Consider the following 18,301-nt stretch of genomic DNA (forward strand, 5'->3'; position numbering starts at 1 on the left):
TCAGATGTCATGTCAAAGTGAGATTTAAAGTACGCGGAGTGAAGGCTGACTGGGCTGAAGAAGGCTGGCAGAAACATGATTGGACTAGATCGGTGATGTCACAATTAGCTTGACAGCGTTGGAAAGTGAAAGTGACTTTAAGCTTAGATTAGTTGTCAACACCTGGGAAAGCAGACAGATGTAGACTCCAGATCTTCCTCATCGAACTTACACATAAGCTACACCAGCACCATAGAGTAGAAGTCTGAGTTCTGAACCGACATGCATGCAGTCCAGACCTTTTACCTCCTAAAAAGGTTTGGAGCATCATGAAACAATAAATGCAACAACGAAGACCGAGGACTCTTGAGCAGCTAGAATCCTATATCATATTTATATCATATTTTCTCAGTCCCACACATTTACAGACTGTTGTTAAAGGAGGACAGGATGCTACACAGTGGTAAACACGGCCCTGTCCCTACTTTTCTGAGGCTTGTTCGTGTCATCAAACTTAAAATGAGCCAATATTTGTCTTGGTATGGTACATTTTCTCAGTTTAAACATTTGCTATGTTTTGTTCTATTGTGGCGTCGTAGGTTTGATTTATTTCATTTTAGTTTTAATGTGGAAGTTTTGTGTCACTCTACAATATCACAGTTCAGACTCATTTCTAACAATTGCTGTTTGTTTGTTAAGTCTTACTTCACTTTACTTTGTTCGGGAACTCTACTGCTATTTCAGTGTGCATCTTAATGTCCAGTCTGTTCTCAGAGACCATTTTCACACAGTGTTACACACAGCACACTTTTGTGTTCAACGTTTATTTGGACCAGAGAATATGAACCTCCTGTCACGCTCAAAAAATAAGGAGTGTCTGCACACCAAGCCTTGCGTGTTTGATGACTTCCATTCATGTGACAAAAAGGAATTCAGCTTCAGATTCCACAGAGTGGCTGACTAAATCTGTCAGATATTTTTAGTGACCATTGAATAGCTTTGACTGGATGATCTGATATCGTCATGCTGGTGTTGTTCCTGGAACAACATAGTAAATGTTGTTTCGGGATCAACATTGCAAGTGACCAATCACATTGTTGTGACGTTATTCTTTGGCGCGCCAAGCCATTCGTGCATTTATGAAATTCCAATGTTGCAAGGACAATATCAATTCTGCTTAGCGTTTATTAAAGGGTTAGGGTCAGGGTCCATTGATCGGCGGACAGAGGTGGTTTCTCGCAGCTTAAGTACAGTTTCTTGTTTTACGGCGATTTTTTCCAAAGTCGCAAAATTATGACATTCTGATTGGTCACTTGCAATTTTGATCCTGGAACAACATTTACTATGTTGATCTGGGAACAACACCAACATGACGATATCAGATCGTGCGCTTTGACTGATGTCATCTAACAGGTTGCATTGGATTTGGATAAGTTTTGAATTGTGATATTTTTACTTCTTTTAAGTACAAGTAGAGTAAAATTTGAGGAAACAAAATGTATATTCACTGCTACTATTTGTATGTCACTTTTAAAAGTTTTAATAAAGATGGTCAGTTTTTTCTGTATTACAGCTTTACTTTTAATGGTGTTTCCAAAACACAGAAGTATATCAGAGAAATGTATTGTAGCTCCACCTTTGTGCATTGGTGGAAAAGTTTCGGGTTTGACTGAAATGAAACTGAAAAACTGACAATGCATTAAAAAGATGCAACAACAGGTGACAGGTCACACAGTGGAGCACCGCTGTCAGGAGCACAGGTAGGCTGCTGGGCAGATAAGTGTGTTTAAGCGTCTTTAATTTAATATTTGGTTTTTGTTTGTTCTTTAAAAAAAAAAAAAAAAAAAAAAAAAATATATATATATATATATATATATATATATATATATATATATATATATATATATATATATATATATATTATATAACAAATTATAAAAACATCCAGGTTTATTTTTCCGTTAGTAAAATATAAGTGACTTAGAGATTAAAATTCAAGCATTTGACACTAGATTGAATTTAAAAAAAATAAATCTGTGATGCATCTTAACACATGAAAACTTGGAGTTTCATTTAAGACAACATTTCCTAGGATTTTAATCATTGATTCAAGTTTCACTCATAAAACAGAACAAAGAAATATCGAGTAAATCAGCAACTTTTTAATCATCACATTAATTGCTTGTTAACTCACTTTTATTCCTGCATAAACTAAAGAATTAATAATAAATAAATAAGAATTCATTTTACAATGTGAGGTAAAGACTTTGATATTCTTGAGAAAACCTCAATAATCCAGAAATTCCCCATTTGTAAGCACTACTGCAATGGTGGGAAATAAAAGCTCCCTTTCCACAGGACAAACCTCCGGCAGAACCAGTCCTCCTGGCCTGGCAAGAAGTGCCTCAACCAGTTGGAGAGGTGAGGAGAAAGTGAAAGAAAAATAGAAAGAGAGCGTAAGACAGGACAAAACACAGGCTGCAAAAGAAAAGACAAGTGAATGACATGCTGCAGTGGTATATATGTGTTTAAGAATGTGTTTAAAAGAAAAATCATTGTGCCTTGGGCCTTGCTTAGATGTTATCTAAAGTCACGTAAATTAAAATACATAACTTTAGACTGCATGTCTAGTGTTTCACAAGTTGTAGAACAGCAAGTTGTTATCATTGATCCTGATCCAGGGTATAGGGTATGTGCACAGCTATGCATGAGTTATGTGTGTAGGTGTGTAGAGAAATGAACTTGGGTTGACTCAAATAAAATATAATAATATCCATTGTCGAACTCTAAAAATAGATTATGCAGACACTGTGAGTATAGTGTGTATTAGAACTGTGATGATTCAATCAGTAACTCAACTTAATTAAAAAACAAATTCTGCATATATGCTTAATAAACATCGTGTTATAACATTATATAGCTAAATGTAGTCTAAATATGCTGTTAGCTACTTCAAGTTGATTTGGATTACTATAAAACCACAAGTTATTTTGATTGTTGCTTTTAATTTTATTTTACTAGGCATTTATTAGTTTATTACTGAAAACTGTTTGAAGCTATAATGTTACAGAAACAGAACTTTCCCTATTTAAATTCCTGTTTTCATCTGGCTCTGTGTGCAAGACTGTAACATGTAATCTGTAACACTAGAGGGTGCCTAATCACTGTCCACACATCTCCAGATTGACATCAAATACTCCATGACTACAATATAAGTGATTTAGAGATTTAAATTCAGACATTTTACAATAGCTGTAATTAAAAAAAATCCTCAAAACTCAAAATTCCCCAAGACATAAAACTTTAGTTCTAGCTCTTTTTTTTTTTTATTATATGAATTTGTATTGAATCGCCCTCATGGGTGGATCACAGATTACTTATTTAATTCTTCCTCCATTAAGATTGAAAAAATAATGCACAACGAAAAATAATACACTGTAAGTCAAAATCTACTGATCACATTTTCTGGACAGTGCATGTCTTTATACCTGCTTGTTTGTACCTTATCAGTCCCCTACAGATACTCAACTCATCCAACATGGAGCAACACTTCTGTCACTGCGGCCGGTCTTTCACAACTTACCATGGCCTGAGAGTTCACCAGGGAAAGATGGGCTGCACACCAAAGGGAATGAGGATCCCTGAAAGTGGGCAATCTAGTTTCCATCCTATGCCGGCCTTTATGGGATCTCTAATCAGACGAGAGCCTTCGATGGGCATGTGTATGAGTCTGGATTATAGTGAGTCTACCAATGTGTCTACCAGTGGTCAGTTTGTGTTGCTACAGGGTCGGGGAGTGACTATCTAACTAAAACTCACTGGTTTACAGTGATAATCTATTTTCATGTTTTAGATAATTACTTTTTTTTAGAATATTTGCCCCATATTTGTCAAACTTACATCAATTAAATCTACAGTTTCATCAAACATGATTTCTTTTTTGCCATCTCCTACGATATTTAATATGTACTATGGCTTGGTTTTTACAGTTTCTGCACTGAAAAAACAAAGACAAAAACACATAGCTGATAACTGATCACTGGAGGATTGTCTGATCCTCCAGTCAGACAACCACAGTAATATGCAGAGTTAGATGTTTAAGTTAGTTCATGACAGGAACAAGACTCTGAAGAACAACATGATAACATTGATCTTCTTTTCTTACAGGGGCTCAAGAGAGACAAGACCGAGAGAGAGAACGAGCAAGACAAGAACGAGAGAGACAAGAACGAGAGAGAGAAGAGCGAGAGAGAGAACGAGCAAGACAAGAACGAGAGAGACAAGAACGAGAGAGAGAAGAGCGAGAGAGAGAACGAGCAAGACAAGAACGAGAGAGACAAGAACGGGAGAGACAAGAACGAGAGAGACAAGAACGAGAGAGACAAGAACGGGAGAGACAAGAACGAGAGAGAGAACGAGCAAGACAAGAACGAGAGAGACAAGAAAGAGAGAGAGAAGAACGAGAGAGAGAACTAGAGAGGGAAAGGGAGAGAGAACGGGAGAGAGAGAAGGCTAAAAGGCGACAAAAGGTACTGCAGTTTCAACACAGTGAATATACAGTCATTCATTACCAGAGTTTCATCCTCCAAAACTGAAGCACAAGGTAGTACCTCACAGACAATCCTGTCTGATAATTCCATTAGAAAAAGCACAGAGGTGGAGTTCAAATCCTCAGATTACTTGAGGTAAAGCCTGAAATAAACACATTAACAGTTAGGTAATGAACTGGCTGTTTGTCTAGCTTCACCAGGAGGTTAACATTTGTGACATGGCTCAGGTAACTAATGCTTTTTTATGACAAACCTGAAAAATGTGTGACTCTAGTACTGGCAAATCCAAACTACGCAGTGACTCATAGAGCTGCTGACATGACTGCTAGTATAAGACTTATAACCTGTATAAACTTTGAGTATTTTAACATTTTCCATTGTCCCTTTTCAAGGAAAGACAAGAAAAGATGAAAGCTGATTTACGGCAGAAAATTGATTCCCGAGACCACAAGATGGCCGAGGTCAAATCATCTGAAATAAACTGCAATGTAAAGACCGCAACATTTTTAAAAAAAAAGAAAATCCTTTATTTTGATATTGCTTTGACGCCGTTACTCTCTTATGGCTATTCAGGGTCGCTTGGATGCCGAATGGCTGGAGATCAACAGTTTCTTCTCAGAGGTGATGAAAATTGCGGAGGATGCTAAAGAGAAAGCATGCCAGACTGTGGACGACAGGTTGGTCCTGTGAGGCATATAGAAGTTAGTCTGTCAGCATCGTTGAAGAACATTTTAACATCGCAAGGATTCTTTGTGCTCCTTTGGTGCATTATGTTTTAATAAAATGGATTCCCACGTGCCCTCTCTGTTATCTTTAGGAGACGGAAAGTGAAAAGAGAAGCACAAGATCTCACCCACAAGCTGCAAAGAGAAATTGATGTGCTCAAAAAAGCCACTGATGACCTAGACAACAACCCAGACTTGGAGGTGAACCTCAAGGATCTGAGATCCATCTACTGGAGCATAAATTCCCTTAAAAGAGGAAAAATTTCATTTACAACATCTGTGCATTTTCAGTGTTATTTCTGATTCATTCAATTTAATCGTGCCTGCTGTAAGCTAACTTTTACCTTTGCACACATGCACAGCTTTCTCCTGTAACAGGCCTGAAAGAATCTGCTAACTGGAAAACTTTATGTGACAACACTTCACTCTTCTTCGGGACACTGCGAGGTACGACTTCAGCCATGATGAAGCAAATTGGCCAGGAAATAGAAAAACTCGCATCCAAAGGTAAGTCTTTTGGTCTCTCGTGACTTGTATTAATTTAACTTTAGACATACTGCAGCTTACTCAAATGTGTGTTTCCACAGACCTCGAGAGGATTTCTACATTTGGAGGTGTGTATTTAAAAAAAAAAATTACAGCAGTATAAAAACAATGTTAACAGTGAGTAAAAATAGGGAACAGGTGTGCATGTCACAGTTTGCTGGGCAAGCCGTGCGTAAATTATTAAAGGACCCTTTATGCAGGCAGCTCAGATGCAAGGGAGTTTATTCATCAGATGGTGATACAAACAGATACGACAAGGGTGACCATGGAAACTAAGCAAAACCTAAACTTGGAAAACTAACAGAAACAAACCAGAAGTAGAGATGCAGGGAGATTCAGGGAAACGACTTGGGAAATACACAGACGAACCAGCAACGCACACCAGAAAACACAGAGCTTATATACACAAAGAGGCAATCAGGGAATGAGAAACAGGAAGAGACACAGCTGGGGAAAATTGGAGCTGACGAGACTGACAGATATAAAAACAGAATACAATAACCTGAGACACCGACCTTCAAAATAAAACAGGAACTCACACATACAAAGAAACAGACTTTACACAGAGGGAACACACAGGTAGGGATGACTAACACTAAACTGAAGAAGAACCGAACCAAAACCAATGAGCTAGAAACCACAACCAGAATATATTACAATAATAGAAAACACAAAACGCTGGGTCAAATAACCCAGGACCATGACAGTGCGCCAGATTTTCAAAATAAAAGCCCTGTTTTTTCATAATTTTATTTAAAGGAAAACCAATATGCTTATAAAATAATAACGACATTTTCAAAATTAGACATCAGTTTGATACAGTAAGTCTGATTTTCAGAATAAAAGCCTTTGATTTTAGTTTTAAATATGTTTTTAATTTCTAGAGTTGAATTTGTTCTTTTGCTAAAGTTAAGTAATTTCTAAGCACAATTTAGTATGCACTTCCCCAATCTAGGATATTATTTTCTCATGTAATTTTCTGCGTTTGTTTAGAAAATAATGGCAAAGATCAGTTTAATATTATCCAGAATTTATTTATTATTTTTCACTTGTTATCCTGTTGATCCCGACAGCTGGTGATATAGAGAAACCATATAACACAAGATTTGTTGTTTCTGAACTGGGTGGGCAACCCATCCATCTTTTTCCTAAAATTCAACAAAATGAATTTGTTGCATTTGAATATTGTGAGAATTGAAATCTAGCACAGATATTAGACAAATAACATTAAAAAACATTAACAATAAAACAAATTAAAGCCCTAGCTGGCTAAGCAACCTGCTTTATTTAGTAAGTCTTCTCTGTTACGGTGAGGTCTGGAAAGGTCAGTCTGATTGGACTCCATCAATACTTAGTGCCATATTTTGGTGTGATGGAGCCCTTCAACAAAAATACTGATTAAAAAAAGGAATAAAGAGTGATTTTTATGTGTTGACCTATGTGTGATGTTTATAGATCTACTTACCACATGGTTCAGTTTTTTTAATTAAGTGTATTCTTTTGACTGTAGTGGACGTGAAGCTGGACCCGACTTCTGCACACTCACGTCTTGTAATTTCTGATAATGGTAAAGAAGTGAGAAAAGGTGGAAAAACAGCAAAAGATCCTAATTCTCCCCAGAGGTCTGGTATATTTGGAAGTGTCCTGGGGCTCAACAGGCTGAAATCAGGGAAATCATACTGGGAGGTGGAAGTCAGCAACAAGACCGGGTGGGATCTGGGTGTGGCCAGATGTGATGCTTACCGCAAGGGGAAATTTTTAGTGACCCCTGACAAAGGTTACTGGGTTACTGCACATTGTGGAGACAAAAAATACACAACCCGGACAATACCGCCCGTGTACCTTTCATTTAAAGTGAAACCTCGGAAAGTCGGGGTGTTTGTAGATTATGAAGAAGGTCTCGTGTCCTTTTATGATGTGATGTCTCAGTCTCACATCTACTCATTTACTGAGTGTTCGTTTGGTGGTGAGATCCTCCCGTACTTCAGTCTCCATCTGAAACCAGATGAGAAAAACAGCGATCCTTTGATTATATCTGCTATGGAAAAGCAGTAGTAATCACATGCACTGGTTTTGGAGCAGTGAATGCATCAGTTATAGGCATTATATATATTAAAGTGGGAATTTGATTGCCTGGGTTTCCATATTCTTTTCTTATAATGACAACATGAATCAATGAAGGTTCAATAAAGGCATGGGTTTTAGAATTTTCTTTTATGCACTATATAGCAATGCTAGCAATGCAAATGTATACATATTATGGGGATGCACTCTAAATACTGTTAATTATGATTATGTGCAAAGGGATGATTTAATAAGGATTCTTCTCTTGTTATTGGTTGTGTTCACATAAACCAGAGTTTCCCAACCTTTTGGAACCACAGCACATATTTCACATTAGAAAAATCACAAAATCCACCACTATTGACACCCTACCATATCTAGGTGTGTGTCAACATGTTCAGGTTGGCACGTTAAGCATGTTGTTTCCAGAGCTGCACCTTTCAACCAAATCCCGTATATTTTACTTGTGAGCAATTTGTTATTTATGCCTTATATTTGTGTGTTCAGGTCAATCAGATGTTCAAATATATCTGCCAGGTACAGCAGTCTTATAGAGATTGACACACCACGTGACTTTCGCGCATTGCATGCCGGGAACTCGTGGCAAAACAATCCAAGTACCGCATCAAATGCAAGCATTTGCAGCACCGCAAAACGTTCATTCTTCGGTTCCAATAAATTCTTGCTTTTTCTTTGCCCCCCAAAAAGGAATGTACAAAATGAAGGAGAACAATGCTGGTCCGTACAAAGACAGACTTGATGAAAAGTCAAAGAAAAGATACGGGGAAAAAAATCAAACCAGTGAAAGGGTCAGACCCTTACGAGCACACAGAGGGACAAAATACATTAGCGTGCTGCCCAACTTTCACCACGCTCATATTTATAATTATACGGTTCTTGGAGTGAGTGCATACACTCGTGAAGTTTAGTAACTTCAGGTCACTGCAACAAGCCCAGGTACAGTTCACCGACGGATGGGTGCAGGACCTTGAAATGCACCGTGTAGAAAGTAAAGACCATCGTACATATCATAAGTTTACCAGTCTCACAAATCGTCTTCATAAATACACATTCGTTAACCGTTTATTAATAGGACCTTTGAGCTCAACGGTAATTAATTAGTAGTGGAAATAATTTCTGGTAGCATCACAGAAATGTAGCAGTGACAATAATACTGTATGCTGTAATCGTACTGGGCAATTAGTGATACAAAACAACTGTTTTATCCTGTGAATAAAAGTATATGTTTTTGTCAATGTACCATGGCAATAACAGAAGCGAAACGTAATATTGTGTCAGGACAATTCACTATTTATGCACAATAAACAAACAAGCATAGCGCGACAATTTCTGTTCAGCGCCAGACTTGCTTGTAACCTATATCACCAATTATGTTAAGAAAAGTGACGCATTAACTACAACAGCAGACTGACCTGTGTGGAAATGCTTGGAGCAGACTAACCTGTGAGCTGGAGTGTTCTGGGACGTTATATTTGATCTTTGAATGGCTGCAATCCAGTTGCCTCTTTGTTACTTCGGAAACATGGCTCGAACAATTTCTCTTCAACGACGTAATCCGATAACAACCGATCTCTTTACCCGTCGGCTTTCCGTGGCTGTCATGCGACCGGCTATTGCAGTTAATAATACAACAGCTTCTTGCCATTTTTTGTGTTTCTTTTTATCGCTGCATAACTGATTTCAATTGAAAGCCTGCGTGCGCTAGTACCTCTTGCCACGAGTTCCCGGAATTCTTTGCGGTTTTACCCCTGAGTGACGTCACATTTTCAATCTCTATACACCACTGGTCCCTTGAGAGTAACTTGACGTCCTTCTGATTTGTGAAAAACACTTTAAGTTCCTCCTGCAGTCTTGGCAACAAGTACTTCCGGGTGCAGAAAACAATGCATGGCAATGACATCTAGATGTTCCTCTTTCACTCCGTTTACAAATCCTTTAGTGTGCCCGAGCATGGCAGCTGCTCCATTGGTGCAAACATGTATGCATTTTTGCAATTCAGCAACTTGTTAGCTTTAAGTGCTTTATTGCTCTTATTGGTGGTTTTCCTCATTAAAGCTGCCTGCGTCTCAGTATGTTCATGCTTGAAGTGATGGGTGTTTTGTCTGGAGATGGTGTTTAAGTTTTCTTGGAACCGTGGCACTGTTTGACTTCCCTGCGCACCAGGCGTAGCAGAATGGGCTCAGTTTGGTTCTCCAGTGTATGACAATCCAAAGGCAAGATAATGTTAACTGTATTGTCATGTGTTTACTTTTTATTTTGCTTTCTTCCACTATTAAAGCCAGGGCCATCTGGGTTGGAAATCTCTCTAGGACCCAGGCCAGATTGATGCTTTTTGTTTTCAGTTATTTAGTAATCGCTATTCCCTGCAGTGTTGTCATATTCGCAGCTCGACTTTGTACTTTTGTATTTCTTCTTCATCTTCATCTTGCTGGTGGTAAGGGCAGTACAATTAAGTGGATCTGGTGGATGAGAATGTAACTGTTGTGCCTGTCACAACACGCCACTTGCTAAGAGTATCAATCAGGTGAAATTGGATAATCTTCCACGGCATACTCAATGATTTCTAATGGCATACTTATATTCCGTGTTTGGGAAAAGCTGATTTTAACCACTACCTCAAGCATTTAGTCTACAAGATGCTTATTTCTACAGACCCTCCTTGTTACTCCACACATCTGTTAAACAATTTGTCTAACTGGGCAGTTTAGATACTGTAAACTGATGTCTACATTTTTCAACTGTAGTCTACATGAGTCACTTTAAATAATCCATTTACAGCATAAGAAATATGTTTTACACAGATACACACAAGAAACAAACAAACTTCTATCTAGGGAATATTTTTTAATATTTTAACTGTGTTTGCAATGAAAAAAGAATGAAATATGTTTAAGATTTTAGTTTTATTTATTTTGTAGTTTGAATAAATCCAAACCTTAATGAAACCAGCTGTATATTGTCTCCTTTACTCTTCCTTCAGCCCTAGGAGTGCAGGGATTTTAGAGAAGCAAGTTTGCAGCTGACATTAGCAAAAAAAAAAAAAAAAAATTACATTTTACATTAGCTACATTTTTAAGTGCAATAAAAGTTAATAAGCTACAGCACACTGTGGTTTAGCTATGTCTGAATTCAAAAGGCTTTAAAAGCCACCTGATTTTTCAGATTTTTTTTTGGAGCTTGACTCTTTCTTAGAATAACAGTGAGGAACCCTACAATCTGTTTCATTTCTTCATTTCACCCATGCAAGCAAAGTTTAGAAAACACTTCCTGTGAAAGTGAATTGGCCAGACACTTTTTAGCACTCACTAATGTTAAGAGAAAATTTTAGACTAGTAACATTAATGCTATATTTTTCCGTGAAGCTCTGCCTTACAGTGACATTAGCTCCACGTTCTTAGTCACTGTAGTGCTGTGAGACCAATACAGAAGCTGCTGCTGAGCTCTGTGTTATTATAATCATTTTGCCTCAGATGTGTGCAACATCAGCATCCACTATATTGAAATTAAAATAAAAAGTTTTAGCAGGTCTGCTGTGTGTCCTGCTCATGCCTGGGTAACTCACCCCTCCAAACTCTCCTCTCTCAGCATGGCAGTTGAGCGCTCCTCTTACACATTTTCAAAGCAGAAATTGGGTTAATGACAGGGCCAGTATGATTAAAAAAGCTGACCTAAACCACATAAATCATGAAGCATAACAGTTGTTGGCACCTCAGATTTAGAGATCAGAATCCACAGTTATACTTTTTATACCAGCAGGAAGAAACTGATGTTTCAGTCGGTGGCTTTCCTCAGTGTTTCGGAGACATTTGTGATTTGACCACAGAATCAATAGATCACAAGGTTTGTTTGTTTGTTTGTTTTAACTACACCTCAGAGTGCACCGTATGCTTAGTGTTAGAAGTGGTTATGTAAGCATATCTTACATTATTAGCAAAGACTCATTACATTAATAATTATTATAAAAACTGTTATTAGTGAAGGATATGCCTGAAGGGAAACTTTGAAGTATCTCCTTAAAAATGGCAAGACAACCAGAAAACCACAAGTAACAAGAGGTGGATTTACATTTGGAGCCTTTAGGTCATTTCTATTTACAGTAGTGGTTTTTATTTAATGACCAGTGAGTGAAAGGACACTAAGATAGAGTCTTAACTCAAGGTGAGCTTTGAATGTTGACTGGAAATCCAAAAATCTGAAGACATCACAAAAGTCCACAAGAGCAACGGGAGCAGAGTGTAGACAAAATATAATTGTATTGTATAAATGTAATATATTTACAACGTAAAGGCGAGGCATTTGCACACACCGAGACTAATGAGAGGAAGTGGAGGCAGCTGGTTGAGAGGCAACAGGTGGCAAAGCGAGACAAAGGAAGCAAGACTAAAGACTACCAAAATAACACAAAAGTAACTAAGCAAAGAGACAAAGCATATAACATGCAAACATGTGCAAACTCAGTTGGAAAGAGAATACAGTCATGTGTCAGAATATAAAAGAGACCAAGAATAACTTTTGCAGGTGTTAGGCAAGAAGATGAAGCAACACCAACAAAGAAGAAGAGAGAGAGTGAGAGAATAAGATGAGGTTTAGATGTAATTTCCCTTTCCCAAATAAATATTGTTTCATTTTTTTGTATCTGAGCAAACATTTACTTTGTAGACTTACACTTACACCTACACTTCAGGTGAAATTACTGAGTTTTACTAAAGAATGATTTGTGTTGCACTTACATGTAGTACTGCAAATGCTATGCAGGTAAACAACTCTACACTAAACGGAGAAATGGGATATTTGCACACACTGGAATTTGTGACATGGAATCAGTTTTGAGATGAGAAAATGAGATTTTGAGTGTTGTTGAGTGTTTTTTGTGCTTTTTTTGATAAAGTGGTTTACTCTTTTCAGTTGTGTTTTGTAGAGTTTTGAAAAACTGAACCACAGTTTCTTGAAATGTGTTTACATATTTCGTGTAAAAGGGACCAGCCAGCTGATTTGTCATTTAATGCTTGTAAATGTTTATAGTCCTCAGAAAGTTTGGATTATTTTTTACACTCTTTTTGTGCATTTTTTAATAAAGATAAACATGAATTATTATTATTCTTAGTTAGTTTGGTTAAATATGTCAGCACTGGTATGTCTACAATACTATTAGTTAGTCTCCTCGAGGTCTGGTGCAGTAGTAATCTGAGAAAAATCAAACAGGTTCAGGTTCATTTATTCATAACCTGAAATCACTCCATCTGCACTGCACTTCTTTTTGATGATGCACTTTTTTTATGCTTCCCTTTTCTTTGCCTTTGACTGTTTTGATTCCTGTTATTTGGAGAAAGATGATTGGTTATAACTAAAAGATAAAAAGAGGAAGCAAGTAAAGGATGTTGCAGTGCTTCTAACCCACCAGAGCACCAGGTGATATCAGTCCTCCACAGCAACAAGGAAAGGTAAGATGACTTTTCTGTCTCCTGGCTCGTATTTTCCTATACAGTTAATGATATTGAAATTTCATTTATCAGATGAAATTGTGTAATTTTGCAATCTTGTGTACTCACGTTTTTTCTTGATATAAGAGTCGTATTGAGATGTTAAAGGAATAACACAGATTAGTGGCACTCTGCACATGATCCTACCCTACAGTAATATAAGAGTTACCAAACACTAATGTACAATATTGCAATGTGATGTTAAAACGTATATGATATGTTGATTTTGTTTCTGGATGCTGTTTTTTTTTTTTATTTGAATGCACAGCATATTCATTATTTTAAATGATTTGTTGAGTGTATCCTTTTTAAAATATGTTAGCTAATCAGTATTGCCTTCTCTGTCTGTGTAGGTTCGGAGTCATCCAGGTCAGTGCAGCGGAAGTACCTTCAATTAAAGGCAACTGGACGTCTTTAAGTTTCTTGAAGTCAAAGTCAAATGTATTTATAAAGCACATATATAAAAAAAACAACTGTTTACAGGTGCCATAAATTTAAAATAATCAAAAAAGTTGAAAGCATAGGAGGGTTAAACTAGTGATATCATAGCAGAAAATAATTGTAATATTAAATAAAATGCAAATATTAAGTCATGTTAAAAATAAAAACTATACTGTATTTTTTCAGATTTATTTTACAGTGCATTTTGGGACAAACTTGTAACTTAAGAAGCCTCTGAGGGTGACATATCTTCCAAGTCCAAGTCCCGTTGCCTTCTTTTCAACCTCATAAGACTGTTGCCTTCTCTCCTTTTAACTGCAGATAAAATGAGATTCATTGTCTTGATCACCATCATCGTCACTGTAGCCCTTATTGATGGGGGCAGCAGCATGACCGCGGGGCCTTCATCACCGTGTCAGGACAAAAGTCCCAAAAGTCATTATGAAGAATTTGTAAGCAGACACATCCTTCAAGAGGAATTTGACAGAAATTCCCTAGATGCTTGGAAAAGGTAAATTAAAAGTAAATAATTCAAAAACGGTTAGTTTTATTGTGTGCAATAGGAAACAACCTTTAAAGTAAAAGCTTACAGGCTTCAGAGGGTTACGTGCTGCTACACCACACGGTGCTGCTTTATGAGCATCTTCATGTGATGTCATTAAACTCAGCATTTTATGTGTGTGGAATTGTTTTACAAATAAGAGAACAAATAATACTATTATTATTATATTATTATCTCTATGTACTGAAATATTGATCTATTAATGCAGGTATTTGAAAAAAGAACACCTCTGGTGCAGAACTACAGTGCAATCGTTCCTCAATAAAAGTGATCTGGAGACCGTGAACAGAATCTGCAGCAAAGACGGGCGACGCTTAAGCAAGACGGATAACTATGCAGGGAACTTGTGCATCAGCAACTCAGAAATGCTGATATATGACATCGCATCCAGGAAAAGGAACAAGGATTGTAAAATTAAAATTGGTGCAAAGAAAAGGGTTGTGATTGTGGCATGCGACAAGGTTGGAAACCAATGTCTCCCTGTTCATTTTCAGAAATATGAACACCAGAGAGCAAGCAATATACCCTGCAGTCCTGCAAGGAATTTCGGTATTGTGGTAGAATAGCTTTCCACTGATTAATTTCTAAATTCAGCAACTTTGCATCGTGTTAGTGCTTTAACCCTTTATTTACCAAGTAGTAACTTATTTGGTAATTTTGTCTGTAAAGGGGTCTTAAATCATACTATATGTGAATGCTTTTGCCATTCTTTTTTTTCAGAATAACCTCAACTTTCAATATCTGGCAGTCATTCTACATCACTGTATTGTTATGGCAATGCAACAACAGTTTACGTGGGGAAAAAATAAATTAAAAAAGGATCAGATTTCGAGTTAAGTGATATTCAACACGAACAAAATGTAACACAACATCAAGTTTAAATATGAACTGTACTAAATATAATGTATAAAAAAGTGTTTACACCTAGATCACTTCCCTCAAGCTCAAAGAGTTGATGAGTTATAGTAGTACAAAGCTCACGTGATAAATTCTAGGCAGAGTTGAGTTTTCTTTCTGTGTTCAGATAGCATTAGCATTAGCATCAGCTTGTCTTTTTTTGAAACCATTCACATTTTTCCCTAGCATAAACGACGAGATAGTTACAGTCATTTAAACAGAGCTTGGAAAATGGGCCTGTCAGCTGGCTAATGGTGAATAAAGGGTTAATGAATTTTTCTTTAGTTTTCTTTTGATACATTATTGAAAAAAGAATCATAGAGAGTTTGAAAACAAATGCAGCATCCAAATTTCTAGTATTTAATCTGTGTAAGAAACATCTGTTTAATGAGTACTTCTAACTAGCTGTATAATATTTGGATTTTAGAACTACTTAGTTTGTAGTTGTGTTTTTGATAGTAAGACCACTCCCACTTGTATCATTCAAAATAAAAACTGATGTTTTTTTTATTTGTATCCACAAAAACAGAATGGTGTAACTTTGTTCCTGTTTATTAGATAAAGTAGTGTAGCACAGCAACACAGTCTTGATTTTGGTTTGCTTAATTAAACTTAATTTACATCCATATTTGTTTATAATCACAAAACTCTACTTTAGTGGCAATAAGTACTTGAAAAAAAAACATAGTTACAATCTTCTCTTGTATGTTTAAGTCATAAAAGTTATAAAGTGTTTTATGTTATTGGGCATTTGTGTGGACTACTTCATGGTAAGCAAAAGACCAGCTGATGTCTGCTGTGCTTCCTATTTTTCTGCATTATGCTTCAGCCACAGTGACCCAGATTTTAAATGTCACACACATATAGTACACATATAGTACAAGAGTGTACTTCTTCAAATACACAAATAACACTTGGGATGTTGGCCGCAGTCAACTTGTGTTAGGAAATGGTCATATGTTTCCCTTCACACTAATTTACTGGTAATGAATGACTAAGAAAGTTGTTTTGTTTTGTTTTTTGTTGCCCTCTCGAGGCTGTTACTGTTACTGTACTGAAAACTCCCTGAAAAACCTTCAATCCCCTCCTGAGTTGCCTGGTGGTTTGCCAGAATCTCTTCGAGGCAGAATCTCTTTGAGGCTGGGTACTCTGAACTGCCACTAAGCGCATAAGCACAGACGACGGTCAGGACCCGCTCCCCGATCCGGAGAAACCCTAACATACAGGCAGCAAGCCAAGGGGATACCAGAATACCCAGCCCGCCGCCTCAACTCCAGACTGAGACAGAGTCCAGCCCCTCTCCAGGAGACTGTTTCAAGAGCCCAAGGCGTGCGTTGAGGTGAGCCTGACTATATCAAGCCGGTACCTTTCACCTCAACCTCACGCATTAACTCAGGCTCCTTCCCCACCAGAGAGGTGACATTCCATGTCACAATTGCCAGTCTTGGTAGCTGGGGATTGGTCTGCCAGGACCTCCGCACCTGGCCGCCGCCCAGCTCGCAATGCACCGGACCCCTAAGGTGCCTCCTCCGGGTGGTGGGCTTGCAGGAAGATGGCCCCATGTCCCTATTTCAGGCTGTGCCCAGCTGGGCCCCATGGACTAAGGCCCGTCCACCAGACGCTCGCTCTCGGGCACCCTCCCTGGGCCTGGCTCCAGGGCGGAGCCCTGGTAACCCTATCCCAGGCAAAAGCCCACAGACAACATTGCTTCTAGGATCCCTGGGACATACAGTGGACAGCAAAAGTATTCGGCCCCCTTGAACTTTTCCACATTTTGTCACATTACAGCCACAAACATAAATCAATTTTATTGGAATTCCACGTGAAAGACCAACACAAAGTGGTGTACACGTGAGAAGTGGAACGAAAATCATACATGATTCCAAATATTTTTTACAAATAAATAACTGCAAAGTGGGGTGTGCGTAGTTATTCAGCCCCCTGAGTCAATACTTTGTAGAATCACCTTTTGCTGCAATTACAGCTGCCAGTCTTTTAGGGTATGTCTCTACCAGCTTTGCACATTTAGAGACTGAAATCCTTTCCCATTCTTCTTTGCAAAACAGCTCGAGCTCAGTCAGATTAGATGGACAGCGTTTGTGAACAGCAGTTTTCAGATCTTGCCACAGATTCTCGATTGGATTTAGATCTGGACTTTGACTGGGCCAGTCTAACACATGGATATGTTTTGTTTTAAACCATCCCATTGTTGCCCTGGCTTTATGTTTAGGGTCGTTGTGCTGCTGGAAGGTGAACCTCCGCCCCAGTCTCAAGTCTTTTGCAGACTCCAAGAGGTTTCCTTCCAAGATTGCCCTGTATTTGGCTCCATCCATCTTCCCATCAACTCTGACCAGCTTCCTGTCCCTGCTGAAGAGAAGCACCCCCAGAGCATGATGCTGCCACCACCATATTTGACAGTGGGGATGGTGTGTTCAGAGTGATGTGCAGTGTTAGTTTTCTGCCACACATAGCGTTTTGCATTTTGGCCAAAAAGTTCCATTTTGGTCTCATCTGACCAGAGCACCTTCTTCCACATGTTTGCTGTGTCCCCCACGTGGCTTGTGGCAAACTGCAAACGGGACTTCTTATGGTTTTCTGTTAGCAATGGCTTTCTTCTTGCCACTCTTCCATAAAGGCCAACTTTATGCAGTGCACGACTAGTAGTTGTCCTATGGACAGATTCCCCCACCTGAGCTGTAGATCTCTGCAGCTTGTCCAGAGTCACCATGGGCCTCTTGGCTGCATTTCTGCACTGTAAAAAAAAAAACGTTGCTAAAACTTAAAAACTCAAGGCAACCGACTGCATTTACGTTTTTAGGTTCTGATGGATAACTTATAATTTCAAGTTTAGGAGATAAGTTGCTTTAGCTAATGTTTTTGTGTTGACAAAATTAATAATTGTCCTTTTTCTCAACTCATATTTTATTGTTTTTGCAACGTATTTCCTAAAGTTTACACAAGGTATTAGTTTTAGTTTCGGCAACGTATTTCCTAAAGTTTACACAACATATTTTTTTGTTTTGCCAATCAATTTCC

General features: G+C 38.0%; 1 protein-coding gene and 1 long non-coding RNA gene across 2 annotated transcripts; both read left to right on the forward strand.

Moving 5' to 3' along the window:
* The first annotated feature begins 2,284 nt into the window (after positions 1–2,284).
* LOC113013938 (uncharacterized) lies at positions 2,285–7,932 on the forward strand. The gene is made up of 9 exons (XM_026155185.2): positions 2,285–2,400; positions 3,490–3,719; positions 4,147–4,508; positions 4,922–5,017; positions 5,103–5,206; positions 5,347–5,455; positions 5,617–5,761; positions 5,842–5,868; positions 7,311–7,932. The coding sequence occupies exons 2-9, from the start codon at positions 3,518–3,520 to the stop codon at positions 7,853–7,855; spliced, it is 1,590 nt and encodes a 529-aa protein (XP_026010970.2). The 5' UTR covers positions 2,285–2,400; positions 3,490–3,517; the 3' UTR covers positions 7,856–7,932.
* A 3,933-nt stretch (positions 7,933–11,865) lies between these two features.
* On the forward strand, positions 11,866–16,015 carry LOC145421383 (uncharacterized). Its single transcript, XR_013902724.1, has 4 exons — positions 11,866–13,326; positions 13,719–13,734; positions 14,128–14,317; positions 14,577–16,015. It is a non-coding gene; the product is annotated as an uncharacterized LOC145421383 (long non-coding RNA).
* Positions 16,016–18,301: the final 2,286 nt, after the last annotated feature.

Source organism: Astatotilapia calliptera, chromosome 3 (assembly GCF_964374335.1).
Source record: "Astatotilapia calliptera chromosome 3, fAstCal68.1, whole genome shotgun sequence".
NCBI lineage: Eukaryota > Metazoa > Chordata > Actinopteri > Cichliformes > Cichlidae > Astatotilapia > Astatotilapia calliptera.

Excerpts from the sequence above, each read along its gene's own strand:
- LOC113013938 (XM_026155185.2), top strand. The coding sequence starts at position 3,518 with ATGGAGCAACACTTCTGTCACTGCGGCCGGTCTTTCACAACTTACCAT. Across the intron at positions 5,018-5,102 it reads CATCTGAAATAAACTGCAAT|GGTCGCTTGGATGCCGAATG; the intron begins GTAAAGACCGCA and ends ATGGCTATTCAG. Across the intron at positions 5,207-5,346 it reads TGCCAGACTGTGGACGACAG|GAGACGGAAAGTGAAAAGAG; the intron begins GTTGGTCCTGTG and ends TGTTATCTTTAG.